At 39.6% G+C, this 21,163-nt stretch overlaps 1 protein-coding gene across 1 annotated transcript in view; it reads left to right on the forward strand.

The window, feature by feature from the left end:
* The window catches only part of LOC134790962 (protein Wnt-6), a 42,333-nt gene extending 21,207 nt beyond the window's left edge, over nucleotides 1–21,126 (forward strand). Inside the window, exons 2-6 of the mRNA XM_063761987.1 lie at nucleotides 2,042–2,262; nucleotides 18,657–18,763; nucleotides 18,877–19,083; nucleotides 19,589–19,729; nucleotides 20,751–21,126. Of these exons, the coding sequence (XP_063618057.1) occupies nucleotides 2,042–2,262; nucleotides 18,657–18,763; nucleotides 18,877–19,083; nucleotides 19,589–19,729; nucleotides 20,751–21,071 (997 nt within the window). The 3' untranslated portion in view covers nucleotides 21,072–21,126. The remainder of the gene's footprint in view (nucleotides 1–2,041; nucleotides 2,263–18,656; nucleotides 18,764–18,876; nucleotides 19,084–19,588; nucleotides 19,730–20,750) is intronic.
* Nucleotides 21,127–21,163: the final 37 nt, after the last annotated feature.

A 21,163-nucleotide genomic window follows, 5' to 3' on the forward strand; every position in this document is an offset into this window, starting at 1 on the left:
GGACGGCTCGGCACGGACCCGGACTCTTCTAGCGTGGGTCATCGTTTAAAATGTTTTACTTACTCTACTGGAACCCTACCTTTACTGTTTGTTGGCAGTACGAAAAGTGTTCCATGTATTCGTTGAATTAAAGGTCGATTTAAATTTTTAAAAGCTCGCATCTCATCTTTTAATGTACCTAACAAATAATAATGTACGAAAACCCGTGAACACTTTTTTTCAAATAAATTCTAAGTTTTAAACCCAGGAATACCTAGGTATAATATCTATTGTAAGCGCCGGGATTCTTCCAATATCATCTAAAATCCAATGCTTTGACAAAATTCTTACTAGTCCGGAACACTTGCAAAATTCGCCTACTCCAAATACCGAAAATTTATCACACGGAATCTCTAAACCCCTCTTTAGGGACTTTACGTTCCAAGCATTCCACCAACGTTACACGCTACAACTATATCGGTATATCGGTAAACAGCGGTTACCGAAATCGCTCTGTTAGGTAAGACGGTAAACTTATATTTTACCACCATGTTGTGGTCGTAACTTACAAGAATCTCGACTTTTACTGATGTACTCGAGTTTTTACTGTTGTAGTAAACCGAAGGTCAATCACTAGTTGTTTGTATTAATTAAATCTTCATGGAAAAGGTGAATCAGAGCTAAATTCGGTTAGTGCAGAGCTAAATTCGGTTAGTGCAGAGCTAAATTCGGCAGATGTTCTAGATGTACCAAGAAACAACAACTCAGCAACTTTTAAAATGGTTTATTTTATTGTTATTAGCCTTAATTTTAGCGTGTTTTCAAATTACAACTCATCCGAGTAAAACGCGATACTTTGAATAGCTTTAGCTTAGAATAGGTACTTTGAAATGCGACGTAAGGATTTCGATAGAATAAACTACTTAAGCGTTAAGAGTATCCGCAAAAATTAATCCAACGCTCAAATAAATCATAACAATTACGCAAAACCTCGTATAAAAACATTACTCAATAATTAACGCAATCGATCACGACAGACCCAGTTCACGGAAAATCTACTAACACATCGTATACATCGAGTAATTCTCAATCATTTATATCAAACTTGTACTTTAGTTCACTTACTAATAGTGTTGGTATTGTATCGACTAGCGTAGGTTTTTAGTATGTTTTGTAAGTGTATTTATTTGCGTTCTGACAATGAACTCTTATCGAGTAAACAGTGGATCCGTCAGCGGGTCTGGCGCGGCTCAGTCCGCGGGCCGCCCGGTAATCGACGTCTGTGAGTGATTCTGATTTTACGCCCGATTTATGCAACACTGGTAATTAAACAGCTGTTTACGAAGCTTACTGTCTTTCGTTTTGCCGTATATCTTATTCATTACCCCATGAATTCTCGAGGGGTTCATTCAAATTCTTTAATTTAGTAGGCATTTGAACGACGTATGTCGTCGTACGTAATGCTTGTTTCAATAGGTTCAAATTAAATATCAGCTTTATGTTTAAAGGATGGATAGCGCACAATTTGGCGCAATAAATGATAATTCAATCCTCAAGTCCTCCACAGATGTCTCGGTTGTATACCGCTTGACACGATCCCAGATAAGATCACAATCATATATCCTCAAACTGAAATGTTTATTGTCTTACCACAGGTACCTACCTATAATGTAATGCTGTATGGCCTATATGCATTAGACGCCGTCACCAGGAGACTAGGGGCCATAGGTAGCCAAGAAGATCGTTTAGCAACAAATGATAAGTTTAGTGCGAACGAATGTGGTCATCCTCACACCCTAGATCCTAAATGGTCGCGCACTGTGCGGTTTAAAAGGAATTTCCTCCCGCAGACGCTCCGGCCATGGAATGAGCTTTCTGCCGAGGTTTTCTCCAGAGACTGCAGTATATGGGGTTGTTCAAAATAATCGCTGGGCTGACTTGATCCTGGTGACCGCTTACCATATGGCGGACCGTATGCTTGTTTGCCTCTGTCGTGGTATGAAAAAAAAATTTTAGCTTAGCGATTTAATTGTCACTTGGTTCAATCGTATTTTCTTTCCAGGGCATCAGGCAGCGCCGTGATCCTGGACCCGCGCATGGTGTGCAAGCGCAACCGGCGAGCGCGCGGCCGGCTCGCGCACATCTGCAGGAACGAGACGGGCCTGCTGAAGGAGATCATGCGCGGCGTGACCCTCGGGGCCACGGAGTGCGCTCACCAGTTCCGGAACAGGCGGTGGAACTGCACCACGCAGCGCCGGAGCATGCGGAAGATACTCATGAGAGGTACTGTCATCTACACCCAAGTCCCCGTTAAAGTTTCCAAGACTCAAATTTGATCTTGACATGGTAGGTACAGTCAGCATTAAAAGTAGCCCATCAAACTACGCTTCAAAAGCATCGCATTCTCTTGGAGTCATAGCGCATCTCCCATACAACTAACTAGATGCCGATAAAGTAAATAAATAATACTTACCTACTTTAGACTCTGATGCTTTCGCCTATAAGGATGATATTTCCGCTAAACCCTTTTATAGAATACTTTAAAGTAAAAATATATATAAGTAATTAACGTCAGCCTTTACAGAATCATTTAAAGTCAAATTCCTACGCAATGAAATGACACATCGCTTACATGACTCTAGTCTATAAAAGCCACATTTTAACACCGCAGATCGAAATGTTAACTCCACAGATAAGGCCAATAATCTTTATTAACAAATCTATAAACCATTGACTGGCCACAAAACACGGGTACATTCGCAGGATTAGCCTTTTGAGACGCGAACTCGAATTTATGACTGATATTAATCCGGTGATTCAGGCGACATTTTATTGAATCGAAAATTCTATTTACGACCAATCAACACAAAAGCTCAACAATCAATAGATTTAAAGGAATGACTCCGATGAGTTCATCAGTATTTAGGATATTGTAAATGCGGCCGGCGGTCGGCTACCTGCTGTTTATTAATCGAGTAATGTGCTCGGGCGACGACGCCTGCGGCCGTTTTGTATCCGTTTTTATTTTGTTTTAATTTTTACAAAAGTTTGAAATTGTAAAGCTACATTTGAGAGCACAGCCTTTTATTATTTATATATGTTTCGTATAAATTTTAAGCATTTTGTCTATATTGTCTAGTTATAAAATGTTTAAACTTTAATGTGCCATCGGAGAATATCTTCCAATATCGATTATTTATCAATCGTATAAAATCTAAATTATGACTTGACAATATCGACATCTTTATCTCTCTCTATCAACACGCCATTAACAAAATCCCCATTGAGAACCATGCTCAAGCTCAACATTAATAAAATTATTATAACTTTAATGGGCTGAGCTAAACGTATACACTTACAAACTTTTTTATTTTTTATATGAATAGTGAGGGGCAAATAATGCAAAGCGTGTTAAACGCAGCGATGGATATCGGGGCCTAATTCGATTAGCCTAAAAGAGTTGGTTTTTATGCTGCTCGTTTATCTAAGTGAACCCGGATAGTGAAGTGACATGACGTATTTTATCGATTTATTTATTCATTCTTAAGACATTATTACAGAGATCTATAATAACGTGTGCATGTGTGTCGTAATACAAATTTATAAATTAATGTCAAGTCTTTATCGATTAATAAATTGAAATAAATCAATTAAATCGATTTTTTTTAATGTAGTATTAAAGTAGAACTAGTTTTGCACGGTAGGTTGTCTGCAACAAATCATTCTAACCAGACTGCAGTGTCAGCAGGATCGTTACGTTTATTAATTTTATTATATAATCCAACCACGACTTATAGGCTATGTAACGAAGTGGTCGATTAGAAATATTAGTCTAGCATAGTTAGTTCGCGTCTTAAACTAGTTTATGGAAATTATATGACTGCGTTGTTGCTTGAACAGTAGGTAAATAAGTATGTCAATATAATTTTGTGAATGTAATATGCATGAACTTTATTTGTTATTATGTTATGTACATACAAAATTAAAAGTAAATTAAATATTTATCTCTAAATGTTATCAAGTAGTGTTTATTTTTTTTTTCAGGTACATAAAAAAACAAACTAAATTATCTATAAATAAAACTAAACTTGTGTGAATTATTTAAAAATAATACCTAAATTGCTCTTGATTTTCAAGATAAATTCTGTCTGATTTTGCATGTAGGTATATAGGATAGAAGGCCTACCGCGAAAATCTAACATCGAAATTACGTTATCAGCCTCTCGATTGAATATACAAGAGCGTGAAGAGCGATACGATGGAGATGCAAATAAATGAACCAAGTGGTTAGCGGTAGGCAGGCCCTCTAATATCAAAATTTGATTGTGTAAAATTTGACTTCACGACCAGGATCGATATTTTTCGTCTTATATGGGCACATCACTAGCGCTCCGACCATTAGTCCTCCAACGTGCATTCATTTGGATTCATTAGCGTAAATTAAGTGGTATTTGTCAAAATTTCGTCGCACACAAAATATTTATAAACCCTACCACCCGAGCTTTTAGGATCGCAATAAAGTTATCTGAGATCGTGCCCACACCTTTTTGGGGCATTTTTTAAACAATATTTGTCACAATTTGGGAATTTATTTAGATGGTTGATTTTTGAAAACGTTATCAACTGATTGAAAAATATATTTATAGGAATTCAGCAGCGACATGTAACTTTAGTCTAAGAGAATTTAGTAACTGGAGACGCCTTGTCTGTCATTTGCGGTACAAAACAGTCTGCCGATTTTTGCAGGGGAGGGGCACGTCAAATGTACGGCTTTTTGTACGTAACGTACAAATAGTCTGTTCGAGAAAATGAAAACGGTGAAAAATAGAGATACTACTATTTTTCTATATCTCTATTTTTCACCGTTTTCAGTTTCTCGAACAGATTAAAATAGTCATATCAGATAAACGTCAGTCCATACAAAAGTTTGCACAAATTGTGAAAGGTTTTCGGCAGATGGGTACCTAAGCTCTTAAAGGCGACTCCGGTTATTAAATGCTCTAAGCTTTTAGTCTATAACACAATGTTTAGAGTTTAGATTACCTGTTAAATATGAATAGTGCCACGAAAATCAGAATGATGTCAAATATCATTAGAAGTAGAATTCAGCAATGTACGTGATGGCATAAATTATTTGCTTTTTAGTAGGGTCCCGTACCCAAAGGATAAAAACGGGACCCTATTACTAAGACTCCACTGTCCGTCTGTCTGTCTGTCCGTCTCTCCGTCTGTCTGTCAGTCACCAGGCTGTATCACATGAACCGTGATAGCTAGACAGTTGAAATTTTCACAGATGATATATTTTTGTTGGCGCTATAACAACAAAAACTAAAAAGTACGGAACCCTCGGTGGGCGAGTCCAAATCGCACTTGTCTGGTTTAAAAAAAAATTACCCTCCCTTAGAAAATGGACCAGCCAAAATGTATGAATAGGTAGGTACCTAAGCCAAATTTTTTTATCGCGATTTCGGGGTTGGTCGGGACTTGGTCCCATAGTAAAAGTTGCTCAGTATAATCCCAAAACCTCCCTGGCAACGGGAATGCAGTTATTTTTTACCCACCCTGTATAAGCACCCACCGTGTGTCCTGAATACAGCTTTTCGTAATATAGTCCAGTCCGCTAACCTTACGTTTTGATACTTACATTCATGCGGCCGCTAGCGGTCACGTTTTTTAATTTGTAGTCTACCTCTTTCGCACTCATTAAATGTTCATATAATTGGCTTCCCTTTTGTACACTTCTATAATCTCTAGGTATTAAGCGTGAGTGTCATTTCTACAGATATGTGGTATAAATTTGTCGAAACTGTCATACCGTCACTAAATAATAAAGCAAAAAAAAAGTTTATTCAATATTCAGATGACAGTAATAACAATAAGTGACCGAAGTGTTTACGACGAACACATGCTTATAAATGTCACTAAGTTTTTATGAGTGTGTTAGGGTTTGACAACCATTCTGCTAATGTAAAATACATTAATTTGATATTTTATCGCCAACCGTGATAGCTTAATTTGGTGATTTTGTTTCGCATTTAATTTGCGTCTTGGTAACTTTTGTCCATTACAAACTAATTTATAGAGTGATATTAGATAAGATATATTGGGCCATAAATTTTTTGCTACTTTTTAGCTTCACGAATGGGTTGAAGTTTATTTGGCAAGGACTCTGTGTGCGTGTATTCTTAAAAAAAACTATTTTATGACTTATAATTGATGTCTTGAAATTGATTCCTTCAAGCAAAAACTTTTGACACTGACAGATCGGTATCGTATCGCTATCACATCTTACAAGCATTGCTCGAATACGGCCGCTACATATAGACACTCAAGATTTCCCTGCGTCTTCAGTACAAGCTTACAGGGGCCAATAGGGGATATTACTGCAATGTTCTGCCGCCAGAGTGCAGCACTACCGACTCTAGTAAATTCATAGACTAATAACTTATACATACCGTGCCTTTAACTGTTTTTTGACAAGTTTTCACAGACAATAAAATATGACATTGATGCATCAAGGCGGTTTGTTAACAAGGGCCTACCGGTAAACGCGAAAATCGAAATTTAGTTATCTGCCTCTTTATCGCTCGAATATGCAAGAGTGATAGAGAGATTAGATAACGAAATTTCGATTTTATTGTTTCGCGGTAGGCCATGTGATTGACGTGACGTGTGATGAGTCAAAGTGGTTTGTTTACTGTATGTGCCACAGAGGTGCCACCTACGCAGAGCTTTGCCTAATATTCCCTATTGCTTATCAACTTGTACTTAACTAACAATATTAGCGAAAGTCTCTTTCTAATCAAAGGAATTGGAAAGAGACTTCCGCTAATATTATAAGTTACAAGTTGCTATGCAATCGACCCCTATTCGCTCTTCATGTATAGTTGAATTATCGAGAAGATGGAATTGCATTTGTAGTGGTTGTATGCTGATAGTACAAGAAAATAGAAAATTCAAATATAGAATGCCTGTAAACAAACAATACTACTACATATGCAATTCCACGCTCTCGATGATTCAACTATAGCAAAATGCAAGATTGACAAAACTATTATGCTAGGCAGCTTTTGTCATTTCAACTAAACAAATCGACTGAATTCGATTAACGAGCTGACGGTACAGCGTGGGCTGGTAGCGTGGTACCGTCAACAAATTAGGTTAAAAGGCCATAAATTGATGGCCAGCGTTGGGTGGCAACATACAGACCTGAATTAGTCCCCGATTTTTTATCACATGGTGACAAGAAAAAATAATGGGCACAGGGTGTTACTATTTCACTGCTTAGAGCATTTAATAACTGGAGTCGCCTTTAAGAGCTTACCCCTCTGCCGAAAAACTTGCATAATTGTGCAAACTTTTGTATGGACTGACATGGCTATTTGTACTTTACGTACAAATCATGTAGAAATAGCAATACATTTGACGTCCCCTCCCCCGCAAAAATCGGCAGACTGTTTCGTACAGAAGATGACAGCCATGACGTCTCCAGTTACTAAATTCTTTAAGTTTCACTGGGAGTAGATTGTGTATGTTGATGAAGTATATTTAGCCCTCTATCACCGGGTAGTAGGTAGAAGTAGGTACACTAACGCACTTTACATTGATGTAAAAATAAATACATACGGTAGGGTGTGTATTTGTTTACGAACGTTTCTTGTCTTTGATTTTATTTAATTATCTGAAGGGAACACAATACAATAATTTACAGGTAATTAATAAAATATTTCAAAGATGTCACAAGTTTTTGTTTTAATTGAAGGTTCATACCTCTTTTGAAACTTAAAAGGAAATGTAATGTCTAGTCAAAAATTTAATATATTTTGACAACAAACAAAGAAGTAGGCAACTTTCTTCAATATAATGTGACGCAAAGCCAATCATTTGAACAGGTAATTAGTTTTCGATTGTAATTTTTTACATACAATTATAACATCCAACATCATCCTGTAACTGCAAGAAAAAATAATCATCTTTAATTGGTCCCTTTCATTAGTAAGACCCCGCATTCCTCTGCCTTGGTCGTTTTTTCGGTGTCAAATTTTTATCAATGAAAAAAGGATTTCAGTCTTATTTAAATAACGTTATCGAATGAGATTTACCATTACAATACAGCTGAACAATTTAATCTTTAGTACCTCATTTAAACTCACATCACACGATTACCTCAAAAGGAATGATTACGTGCACTTAAACGACTACCTACGCAGTAATTAAAAGTATGATTCTCAAAGCTTAATTGGAAACGTACAAAAATAAAGGCCATAAAATATCTCCAAATTATCATGACTCCAGTTATAAAGCGCGTCTTAACATTAAATTCAATAAAACTCAATCAAAACAAAACGAGATCTGTAAAAGGTCGACAATCGGGCCAGCAGCGGTATCAAATCGTAAATACCTCGACACCTTATCTCCTAGAACCGACGCCGGGGCCAATTTCCATTTAAACAAAACAGCCTAATTAAGCTATAAACAAACCCACAAACACGAGCTCCCAAATACTGGCTATATGATCTCGAGCCATTAAGGTCGGACAGTCGGCGAGCAGTCCGCGGCCCATAAAGATTACCACACGATAACCCGACTACCGCCCGGGACCTCACATGCCGCGACCCCCGCATTCATACCCAGCGATGCCTTCATATCGACAAAAAACTCGGCGATAAATTTGGCGCCCCAACACGTAAATGTTCTTAATTATAGTGTAATATCCGGGCGCGTTTCTTATATCTAATCTCCTCACTCTTATGGTCGATGTCCCATATTGGCCCTCCCGATCCGCTTAATGATAGTCATTTTTCTCGATATCGATTATTTTGCGGCGGATAAGTACACCGCTTTATCGTAATTATCGTAAAGAATCAGAATGGCTGATCCTGTCCCGTGCTCATGTGTTTGGACCCTTCAAACGCGTCTGACAAACGATTGCGAAACGCCAAATAAAGGCCGACTACATATTTATAAGTGCTCGATATAGCGAATGTCAGCTCGTTGAATCATGGTGGAATAAACAATAGCCCAGTGAGTTATTTGAAAGTCAAACATCAGGTTCGAGAGGAGTAATCGACGTCTCAAGCACAAAATTGTCGGTTAAGTTATATATCGCTAACAGTAGAAATCTTTAGTAGCCCGTGTCCTTTCACAGTTTTGGTTATCTCGCTCGAGCGCTGGACGGGCGCGATAGGTGAGCACGTTTCACTCGGAGGCGAGTGCCAGGCTACTCCGCATTTAGTTTTTTTGGTTTCCCCGCGGACAGGCCGTCCGTCTGTCACGAGTGACAGGCGCGCGCGAAACCCCTGCAATTCTCACTCGTCACCGTCCACTCGTTGCCAAATTAAAGGAAATACCCCTCCGCTGAAATAGGTGCTGAGAACGCCTCGGCGTTTTTCAGACGTGACTTTTAAGGAATTATAATACCGTGCAAGATTTTAAAACTGTTCTTTCTCTCAGTTTTAACGAGAGAAAATAAGGGAAGTCGTTCATCGGCGCGGTATTTAGGTGTGCGTCGATGTCGGCTCGTCACAGCGAGAAATGCGTTTACGGCGCGGTATGACGGCTAACAGGCTGACGGATTGCGAAATGTCGGCTGTCCTTATTATACGGGCAGTCGAACGGTGTGCGACGTGTCGCGGCATATCTGCCTCCGGTAATGCCGGTGATGCAAGCTCTATGCCGCCGAATGCACGTGCGCTAATTAGGCGCTAACTAGAGGATCAAAAGTCACCAGCACGTACTCGCGGGGACATCTCCTTGTTCTGCTTCAACGCACATTAAGAGCTAATTATTCCCATTAAACGTGCACAATCCATTTAAATTAGCCATCAGACGTTCATTGAATAAAGCATTCGCGTTTTGTGCGCGGCTGAATGACGCTCGGCCCCTTCCGGTGGGTGGTTGCTGTCACAACACGCGGAGCGCCCGCGCACCGCACCGCACCGCATAATGAGACGTTTACTCGCATTAGCTAAAGAAATTGACAAGTGAACAATAGCGGACTGAGGGAAAAAACGACCGCGAAAACTGCAGAAAGAGCCGGACAGTGTCGTATCGTATTACCCGACGTAAAATATCTGGGGGAAAGGAATGAGAAACGAGCGTTCCATTTAAATACGGGTAGGAGCGTTCGCGTGCGTTCGGTAGCGTGAGAATGCGCTTTATTCGGCGGCGACAGCGCGTCCCAGCGCCCGCGCAGGCCGTCGATAAATCAGGAGCGGGCGCAGCGATCGCGCGACGCTCATATATCGGCTAGAGGCCACAATGGCCCCGCGCTGACACGCTGACACTGACGCAATTGCACGCATGCACTTCGCCGTCACCCCGACAGCCGCGACGTCAACCACCCCCTCGCGCGCCCCCCAACCCCCTCGCGACCCTATTTATTGCGCTAAATAATTGAATTAATCACATGAGATAAAATGCTTGCGTTTGTTTAAGCATTCCGCAGCGGTCGCGGTGACAACTCGATGTATTGTCCGCGCTTTAAGCTGATGGTTATGCTGCAAGTCATCGTTTGTTTTTTTTTCCATCGTCTTAATCGCAAGCAGATGGAAATCTATCTATTCTTTTTTCATGTTCTAACATGTAAACCCTTATTTTTCATATGACCCCCAGTTTATTGACCATGAATACTTACATTTCTTAAGATAGATAAGCCGGTTGTAATCGGTTTCTATGAGCGGCCACTGCTATCCCTCACTGGATGATAGGAAGTCCGATCGTTTTACGATCTTCGCGGGGTCCTCGCACGTAGGTAAGCGAATATGACATACATGTTTATGACGCCGGGTTCGCACGACACACGACACCGGCCAGGAACAATATCACATGTTTCACTCAGGCTCGTAAGAAATGGGGATGAATACGCTACGCGGAGGAATTTGTATTGCGAGCCTCGCTGCTAAATTGCGTTTTCAAGATTGAGATTAAATCATAATAAGTATGTTGTGTAGGGATATGGAAAGCCGTGTTTATGCGAAATGAAATTACGTAATTAAAGGATTACACAATCATTTTATGATCGTGCCTTTTTTGGTCCGTGCGAAAATGTGTGGCGCGGAATGCTGCTGTCTTCCTAGATTGAAGCTTAATAACTTGATTGTGATGTACCTACCAGCAAGATATACTTTGTACACTTTATATTTTCTGGCTTCTGTCAGTTATTTTAAATGAGGCTCTTATCTTATTAGATACATTACCTAAATTTAACCAGGCTTTGAGAGATATTCAACCACTTGACGCTGTCGATACTTTTCATTTGAGACTATTCAGGGAACTAATTACATATTTAGGTTTCATATTCCATTGGTTACGTAGGCAAGTTATGTTTTCTATTTTTTATTAGTAAATCATTGTCACTCTATACGAATAATGCAAAAAAAACCGGCCAAGTGCGAGTCGGACTCGCGTTTCTAGGGTTCCGTACATAAGTCCGACTCACGCTTGACTGCACATTTCTAATAGGTTTTTCTGTCATCTATAGGTAAAGAACTATTTTGTGTATATTTTTATCAAAATTTTAGACCCAGTAGTTTCGGAGATAAAGGGGGGAATGGTCATTTTTTGGCTATTTTCTTAAATAACTTCGAATCTATGTATTTTAAAATTATAAAAAAACATGTCCATCTTTGGGTTACTAATTTACATCTGTGTACCAAATTTCAACTTAATTGGTCCAGTAGTATCCGAGAAAATAGGCTGTGACAGACGGACAGACAGACAGACGCACGAGTGATAATATAAGGGTTCCGTTTTTTTCCTTTTGAGGTACGGAACCCTAAAAAGGAAAATAGTGCAAACCAATTTTTTTAAACTAAACTTTGAACACTATTTGTTTTGGTTTCTAATAATTCATCGTCATTATATAATTCATGTCATAAAGCAAGGTGATTTGTGCCGATTCTGGCCAGCTAATTATTAATTAAACACGAATCGCACCTGTGCATTCAGCCAGTGACATCGCATCGCGTCGCATCCATCTCGGATCTAAAATACCTGAACGAGAGTGCGTGAACAGTTAATTTAAAGGCGAGTCGACGAGCGAATGCGACTCCGATCTGTATCGGGAGCGAGTTTCAGTTTATCAGTTTCTAGCGGGAACGTCCGGCCGATTTGCGGTCCGGTTCAAGTGTGAAGCGCGGGCGTTGAGAGTTAATTAGCCTTTAAGTTGACGTTTGACTTTACAGTTGTACACATACAAATGAAGTAACGCTCTTATTTTAAAACGACATGCTGTAATAATAATAATAGCTTGGGCCTTGCTCCGCTGCCGGCGGCACCTAAGGTTAGGTTTTTTATAATGTGTTTATATGTATTTTTTATTGTTTATTATGTGTTTTTGTATTTTATTTCTATATTCATATTATAAATGACCTAGCCTAAGAAGACAAAATAAATAAAGAAATAACATGAAATTTGGCCTGAACGTTACATAAGCATACCTACATATATTATTATTAAATTATTATGTGGTATTCGTTTTCATTGCTAGAAAATGTAATACAAGGAATATAGAGCAATTAGATAATACACACACGATAAACTACGAGTCGCTTTAAAAAGAACGTAACTTCAACTGTATGGCGGCGGCTAAGTTCTTATGTTAAATATTGCTTGATATTGCTAAAAAAATACATTGACATACCTCAGTCATAGGTATCCTTGACACAAGTGACGCAGACAGTGACCTCATTTAACGTACCTATAATGACCCCTAAGAAGAGATCGAAATTTGTACCCCATATATCGTTCCAGAAAAGTCAGCCCGAAGATTCTATGAGTTACGTTATAATGCGTTATTTTTAATGATAATAATATATTCTTTATTGCAACTATGGTATTCATATCACAAATTGTTATAAATAAAGTTACAGTATCTCTTGGACCCTGATTAGGAAATAGCAATTTACATATTTTAGCAAGTTCTGTATTTTAGAGGTACAATATCAACTAAATCTTTAATATAAATCTACAATTTGTTATTTAAATTGTAGAAGGTACCTACATTTCAAATACCATCGTTCATAAACTCTGATACTGCATAAGGTCTTAATTGACCCTGGTACATTGACATAGATATCTAGGGACTGGCTTTACGGACAATAATAATGAGGCATGACAGGGGCCAGTACAGCGGTGTGACACCGGTACAACGTGATGGGTTGATGAGTTCGCATCACGCGCGCTATTGGTCGCAACTAGTTGCGTTAGACTGCACGATTGGCTGGAATTCGTGAGCCACACCGCTAAACTAGTACCATTTTTAGTGCCCGTAAGGCCAGTCCATAGATATATACGTTAATGCCCTGGTAGCGAATTTGATGGCCAACTGATGCGAACCCCGTTTATTAATAGAGCCTATGAAGGCGTCTTCAAAGACAAAGTTTCCCCTCAAACCGCCACGCTTATGTTTTGAGCCAACTCGTTATAAATAAAATTAAAATTGCAAAATCCCTCGCAATTTCACATATGGGCTTGGTATAGATGATCTCGGCCGGTTATCGGGGGATTTGACGTGCCCGGCCATTCTCACCTCTTTACATTACATTATATAATTTATATTGTCGACGCCATGATTAATGTAAACGCGAGTATTGCAATGTTGGGTTGAATAGCTGCTAACGGCTTTATCTGCGAGTGGATTGGTTGGCGAATGTTTGGGTGATTGTTGAAAGATATAAACTAATATATAATAAAGATTTATTTAGTAGTCACGTAAAAAAAAAATATAATATATAGATGGACATTGTCTATTTTGTATACCTCGAAAATATATTATTATTGATTTTAATGTTTCTTACGGTATTTGGCAATGGGAGTTCTTAAGATAAGTAAGTGGATGCCTATATTGAACGACGAGTTCCGTAGATTTTTTTTTTCAAACAAATCTATCTACGAAGACAGTAGGATAGATTTATTGATATACAGTGACATTATAGAAAATGTTACATATTCTGTTACTTTTGTTAGAAGGTTGTGGGTCTGATCCTGATATGCTTTTCTGAGCACGGTATGAAGATTTATTTTGTGTGACTTATACCTATACTACAGGCCACTACGTACGCCGCTCTTATAAACCTTACCTGTCAAGGTAGTGCAAAACTTAGCGTTATACTATGTAGAATATATTTACTCTATAATTACTATTGTAAACTCAAGCTACGAGACCAAGTATATCTATCTAACACAACGAAGTCACCGCCGAAAGACCTAGGCCAACTTGTATAATATTAGTAGACGCATAATGAAAGTCCTTTAATCATTATGCTGTTGCTTAGGAGGTTTGTTGCCTTTCTTAACTGACCTTGACTTTCTCAGTAGGTAATTACGTTCTAGACATTTTTATTGTACTTACGTAGGTACAATTTCTTGTAGGTACGTACCTACTAGTATCATACCTTCAGTATATGTATCATTTATTGTATAATAAGTGTTATAAAATGAATATAAAACTAAAATTAACTACAACTAATAACTAAAGCTAGAAAATTAAAAATACCTATCAAAATTTTGCGCCCATGGTAAGGTGCCCATCACGCAGGCAGCGTTCCCGCGCTGGATTGCTATGGCCAATGAAAATGTACAAGTAATTCAATGCAATTCAATTTAAGTAGGTAACATTTGACCATGTAGTAGAACCGGTTTTTAACAAGAAAAAGATGTCAATGTCATATCACAATGACATAAACGAGAACCTCTAATGATGTATCGGTATGGCAAAAAGTTTCCGACGAATGGAGCATAAAGCCAGTCCAGAACGGACTCATAACCGCTTTGGCGTGGATTGTGGAACTAGTTATAAAACGGTTCTAGTACCAAGACGCCAATTATCCAATCCGATAAGAGCAAGTAGCATTTTCATGAGCTGTCCGCGCAGCACGTGCTCCATGATTGACGGACTGTGAATGGCGGAACGACTTCCAAGTATTTTGACGCTGCAAAAACGGACGATCGACGCGTTATAGAAGCCATACAACTTTCAAGTGTGAATCAATTTAATTCCATCGGTTTTATTGATCGATCGACAATTTCGCTGAATTATTCAGTGAACACGAATACCGACATTCCGCGCTCGTGGCAGCCCCGCAAAAAGCACACCCCCGAATAGCCGGCGCGACGTCGTGGGAGTGGCCCCGCCAGCATACTTCCAAACCGGAGACGTTTGTAAAAAGGCAGCGTTCGGTGATGAGAATGTCATGTCCCTCGTTCCCAACGACATATTTGCGAGTCGGGGCTGCGTTTTGTGATAATTACAGCGCATAACGCGGGCGGAGCGCGCGGAATGCTCGGCTCTGAGCTCACCGCCGCGGATTTATAATGACGGCCGAGTGTCAACGCTGGCCTATCGACAGCGCTCCGGACAGAAAAAGCGCGGCGTCCACGGCATCTGCCATGGGAACGACTCGCCTCCCCCTCGCCTCCCGCCACTTTTTTACCCGGACTAAACGACTAGCGAAAAATCTCGAAATTGACATTCCTCTCATAATTCCAGAGGACGCATCCTTGGCGACGTCCGGCGAAATTCAACCGGCATAAAAATGACGATGACAAGGACAGCGTCACTGCTGTAATTACCTCTGGGTGTGTACTCTCGCTTTTTTGTCTCACGTCAATTATATAAATTGTTGGTGCAATAAATTTCGCTGTATCTTGGGACGGTTTGGCCGCGGATCGCGGAATGCGCCGACGATACGGCGTCGTCTCGGCCCGGGCCCAATTAGCATGGAATCGATAGGCGCGTCCGATCCTCATCGCCCGTCAACTCGGGCGCAGCGACCTATCTAATCTCTACTTAATTAATGCTCTTCTGCTATCGAGAGCTCAAAGTAAACTCTAGTCATATAACCGCGTTATTGAATCTAAGCAAATCTTACGTAAGGTAGATAAACAAAATTCGTGCCAGCGAGTTCCCTTTTAAGGGATGTACGAGTAGAGTTGCATAAAGTAGGTATAATTTAATTCATCTTGCGTAACTAGCTAATCGGACTCATCATTTACTTTCCTATATGTAGCGATGCCATCTTATTCTGAGAGCTAGTTTAGAATCTGAAAGATCTGTGCCTTACATACTGGGACGTACATATATAGTTTATTATTATCATCCCCTGACCTAATACAGGAAAACCTTATATACAGACTCGAAAAGCTTTAACGTTACTCAAACTGAGGTGTTCAACGGGACAACGCGATGAACAAATACGGCAGCTACCAAAGGTCACTTGTAGGTATACCTACATACTGTGCTAAGTAGACTAACCCCAGGGAGTTATTCATAAAACTAAGCAACTTCTTACAAGCCTCTGTTAACGGGATACTCATGCTCAGGCTACAGAATTTTGCAAGCATATCTACGTGTAATTCACCGGATCGCACAGTCGTCCACACCGGATCGCTCAGTCGTCCACACCGGATCGCACAGTCGTCCATACAAATGACGACGGAAGACCGTCCCACGAGGATGGGGCGCGAATGGAGACAGTCTCCGAAGCAGAAAAGCGGTCACAGGAAGGGTGTCGAAAGATCATACATCATCACGTGTAATATAGTCATACGTATATTCCAAATAGTAAGGTGCAGAAACAACAAAAATCCTTTAACCTCTAACCCCCAGAGGCCGTAAAAGGCCTTCCATTCCATCGTATCTATAATTTTATATTCTTGGATTTATAGGATAAGACTAGCGAGACTCAGCACTGATAAAGGGGCCCACTGATTACCAGTTCGCCGGACGATATCAGCCTATCAATTAGAAGCAAAATTTGACAGCTCCGAACAACTGACAGGCTGATATCGTCCGGCGAACTGGTAATCTGTGGGCTGCTTAAGATTGATTTTATAACACGAACTGAGTTTACCTTTCATTGAATACACCTGATTTTTCTTATAGAGCGTATCAATAAGTCATCGACCGAAATAAAAACCCTGCAGTTGATGCCCGCCGCATATTCAGCGGATGGTGCATCGGTTTCACATTATTCACGTCTGAATATTCAGCCAACTTCGGTTGACCCGCCGTTAATTGTTATAGCTAGCCTGTTAACTTGAGTGATACACGGCTGGTAAGATCATTAAACTTCATTCTCAACTTAGCGATCTCACAGTTGTATGCTAACGGAAAATTCGTTCGGCATTTTACCTAAAGTCAAAACTTATTTATTTAATAGATTTTAAGCGTTTCCATATCCGGACATACGTATCGATTGGCCGTATCGGTGTGGCGATTTTCTATAACCAACAATTTAGTATATATGTGCTGAACAATCCTTTCCGATCGAATTTTCTCGAAAACGTTCGTACGAAAGAATTATTCACTACATTTGTCCCTAGTAAGTAGATATACAACTTGAGTTAACGGCATGTGAGTAATTGATTATCTATCTAGAGGTGCAAATCATGATGCCAAAAGGAGGCGTTTACAAGAATTTGCTTTTATAAATCGACAACTAAAAACACAATCGAGCCGTGGTACAATTGATCGCAGAAAAACACTCCTTCTGGAACTCTTCTTACATACATCATTTTCATTATCCCCGGTGGCTGGAAGAACCAAGCAACAGTGTTTCACGACCGAATGTTTTATGGATGGGACCATCGATTCGTAAAGCCCATCGAAGTTTATTACAGTGTCCGCGTGAATATTGATTTTTAGGTCAACAGCTTCACTTTGTAATTCGGTGCTAATGCCCGTGTTCCTATGACCAAGGGATAAAGGGCCGTGACGAATCGTGCATACAATGACCAATGTCAAAAGTTAGTAAAGGTCCTTAGACGCATAATATGCAAAACACAAGTTATACACAAAGAGTGATTAACATGCTTTCGCATAGTCGTCTAATGTTTTTGCGTATGCTTGTTAATGGCCATGAATCTTTAACGCTATGTTTAGATCTTTATGTTTTACGAATCTTGTTGATAACTGTAAAATATGTTACGGCATGGATGTTGTAATTTAACATAATTATTTATCTTATTAATGTTATACAGTCAGAAGAAGTATAGGCCAAAATTATTAAGTAACATACCTAATTAATTTACTTGTACATAATTTATTATGTCAGTGTATGGGTAAACCATTCAAGGCACCATCTCGATCCAAGCAAGAACCCACCATTTAAATATTAATTTATGATGAAGGATATTTTGATCATGATTGGCAGCAGCGAATTTTATTTTATTAAATCCGTGCAGGAAAGTTAAAATTCATGCGAAGTTCCAACTCTTAAAGTCTTTTACAAATTCGTAGGACAAAGGTTACGAAATAATTATCAACTAAATCAGGGACTTTTTTGCGTCGTGTCTTCTCCGGTACATTAAAACATTGTACTTATGTCCATATTGTCCATGTAATATGTATGTAGCTTCATAAGTAAGGCTTTAATTTAATTCGCGCCTGAAATAAATAACTACAGTAGATCCTAAATAACACGAAAGTCAAGATAAACTCTAAAAAATCATGTTTTCTTCATACTAAGAGCAATAAAGATAGAAGAAGATAAAGATTTTGGCTTAAAAAAAGTTGGGAGGATTTCGTCTTATGGAGGTCCTGTCTAAGTGAGCCTCCACTCTAGCTGCTAGGGTAGCGCGCTCCGTGTAACTTCAAATATCGACACATTTACGTTCATACATAGTGTTTTAAGCTATGATAAATGTTGGTTCACAAATATATTATATGTCCACAGACATTCGAGAGACGGGGTTTGTGAACGCCATCACTGCGGCTGGAGTCACATACGCTATCACCAGGGCGTGCACGGCCGGCTCGCTCCTTGAGTGCTCCTGTGAAAAGGTATGTGAACATCGCCGGAGTCAAATAGGCTTCAAATAAGCAACCGTTTTTATTAGCTGAAGGATATCAATCCAAACTGTTTATGGAGTGATACTATATTATTTTTTCCACAGGGCGCGCCAAAACCCCGTCGCGGGCACATGCCCTCGATCACTCTCCCCCCTTCCCCCGTTCCCACGGACCGGTGGCAATGGGGGGGCTGCAGTGATAACGTACGCTTTGGCCTGAAGAAGTCCAGGGAGTTCATGGACAGCCGTTACAGGAAGAAAAGCGACATAAAGACGCTGATTAAGCTTCATAACCATAATGCTGGGAGGTTGGTTAGTAAGACTTTAATTCGACGGCTTTTGAGACAGGCTTTTTCCTGACTTGACGATTAGAGAGCGAATAATTCAGCGAAGTTGTTTAACATTAGTCCTGGTTGATTGGTGAAGTTATTTCCAGTTGTCGGATATCTGCGCCAATCAGACAATACTACGACGAAAATCCCGCACTGACAATTCAGGAAGGCCTAATTTTATGTAGGAAATTCCAGCTGACTATTGGAATTTAATTTTATGATTCCTCTTTATATTTTCGTTCACACGGCGTCTATGCGGGAATGCCGTCTAGCACGATCGTCGTGAACAATTTTGTAAGTTGACATACAATTTTTGCTGTCCCCTACGGTATTCGATAAAATCCCGTATACGGTACCTATACGGGAAAAATTTACGCCGTGTGATCTAGCCTTAAAGTTTCAAAGAAATATTGATCCTGGTCAAAAAGAAGCAAAAGCAAACAGGGGCAGATGAGTATTTGATTAACCTTTGATTTGTTTTTCAGGCAATTAAAAACCATTTGAGAGTGGAGTGTAAATGCCACGGGCTCTCTGGATCGTGTACCTTGAGGACCTGCTGGTGGAGAATGCCCACTTTCAGAGAAATTGGCGACAGGCTACGAGACAGGTTCGAGGGAGCTGCGAAGGTAATCATTTGTTTATTGGAATAGGTTCTATTTATTTTAATTCTTTTTCTCTTCCCTTTTTCGTTTCCTGAGAATACTACTACGGTGTTATATTCACTTCTACGGTTCATATATTTTTGAGAATAACATAATTATTTTATTTGTTTTAAATTGTCGCATTTTCATTCGTAATCAATAATAAATAGTAGATTGTACAACAAGGGCATAAAGTGACCCATTTTTACCCGAGGCAATTTTTTGGCAAAATAGTGGACGAGGGTAAAAATGGACATTTATGCCCTTGCCTCTTGGGCCGGTCGGAGGCGCGGGGCACGCCGATCGGGAGAGCGCCGGTCGGGGGCGCGCCGGCAGGGCTGGCAGTTTGTATGGCAGAATTTGGACTTTATTGGCTTGCTAAGTCAATAAGGGTCGTAATAGATGATTTTACTTTATGTTCTAGAGCATAAAATGCGATTTTATGTCGTCTACGCACGACATAAAGGTGCACTTTTTGAGCATGAGATGTGAAAAGAATATTTAATACTTAGGCAATAACAACAATAGGTTTAAGATAAGATTATTTGGTGTAGGTATGTACCTACTGTTGTTATCTAAGTATTAGTATACAATTTTCAAAATATTTTATGCATAAAAACACATGTTTGTATGTTAAATCTTTATTATATACATAAAATTTTATATACATATTTCCAGTTATTCCGCAAGTTGCGTAAATAAAGTTAAAGGCCATAAAATTCAACATATTTTCCATCCATTTTATATAAACGTCTGTTTAATACGTGTACTACGCTTGCTTGAAACTTAGTGACCGAATGGATGAATTAAATCACTAATTCTTACTTACAATAGAGACCTCTCCAAACGTCACCGATGATCGCATGCGATTTGCAATACAATGCGGCATTTAGTCGATCAGTTGAATTCGTTGCTCCTACTTTGCCAGCAATTATTTAAAATCGTAAGCCATTTGTTGCGACGTCTGTAGAAGCCTCTTTAATGACGATAAACTTCTAATTACCAGGTAATCGCAAGCAACGACGGCGACAGTTTTATGCCAGAAAGCGCCGGCATAAAAAGGCCCGGCAAAAAAGACATCATATATTCAGAAGAATCCCCAGATTTCTGTTCGCCAAACATGAAAACTGGGTCCTTGGGTACCGAAGGGCGGCAATGCAATATCAGTTCGGCAGGCACTGATAGCTGCGACCAGCTCTGCTGCAGGAGGGGATATGTGCAAACGACGGTCAAGGAAACCGAAAACTGTAACTGTCAATTCAAATGGTGCTGCGAAGTTATATGTGAAACTTGTTTTGTTAATCGGGACATACAAACATGCCTTTAATGTGATAGATTATACATATTATTATGAATTTTGATATTAAATTTATCGACGAAACTGTTGTTGACTTTTTTGAAGGGACTCCTTGTGTTGTT

This window comes from Cydia splendana, chromosome 5 (genome assembly GCF_910591565.1).
Source record: "Cydia splendana chromosome 5, ilCydSple1.2, whole genome shotgun sequence".
Classification (NCBI taxonomy): Eukaryota; Metazoa; Arthropoda; class Insecta; order Lepidoptera; family Tortricidae; genus Cydia; species Cydia splendana.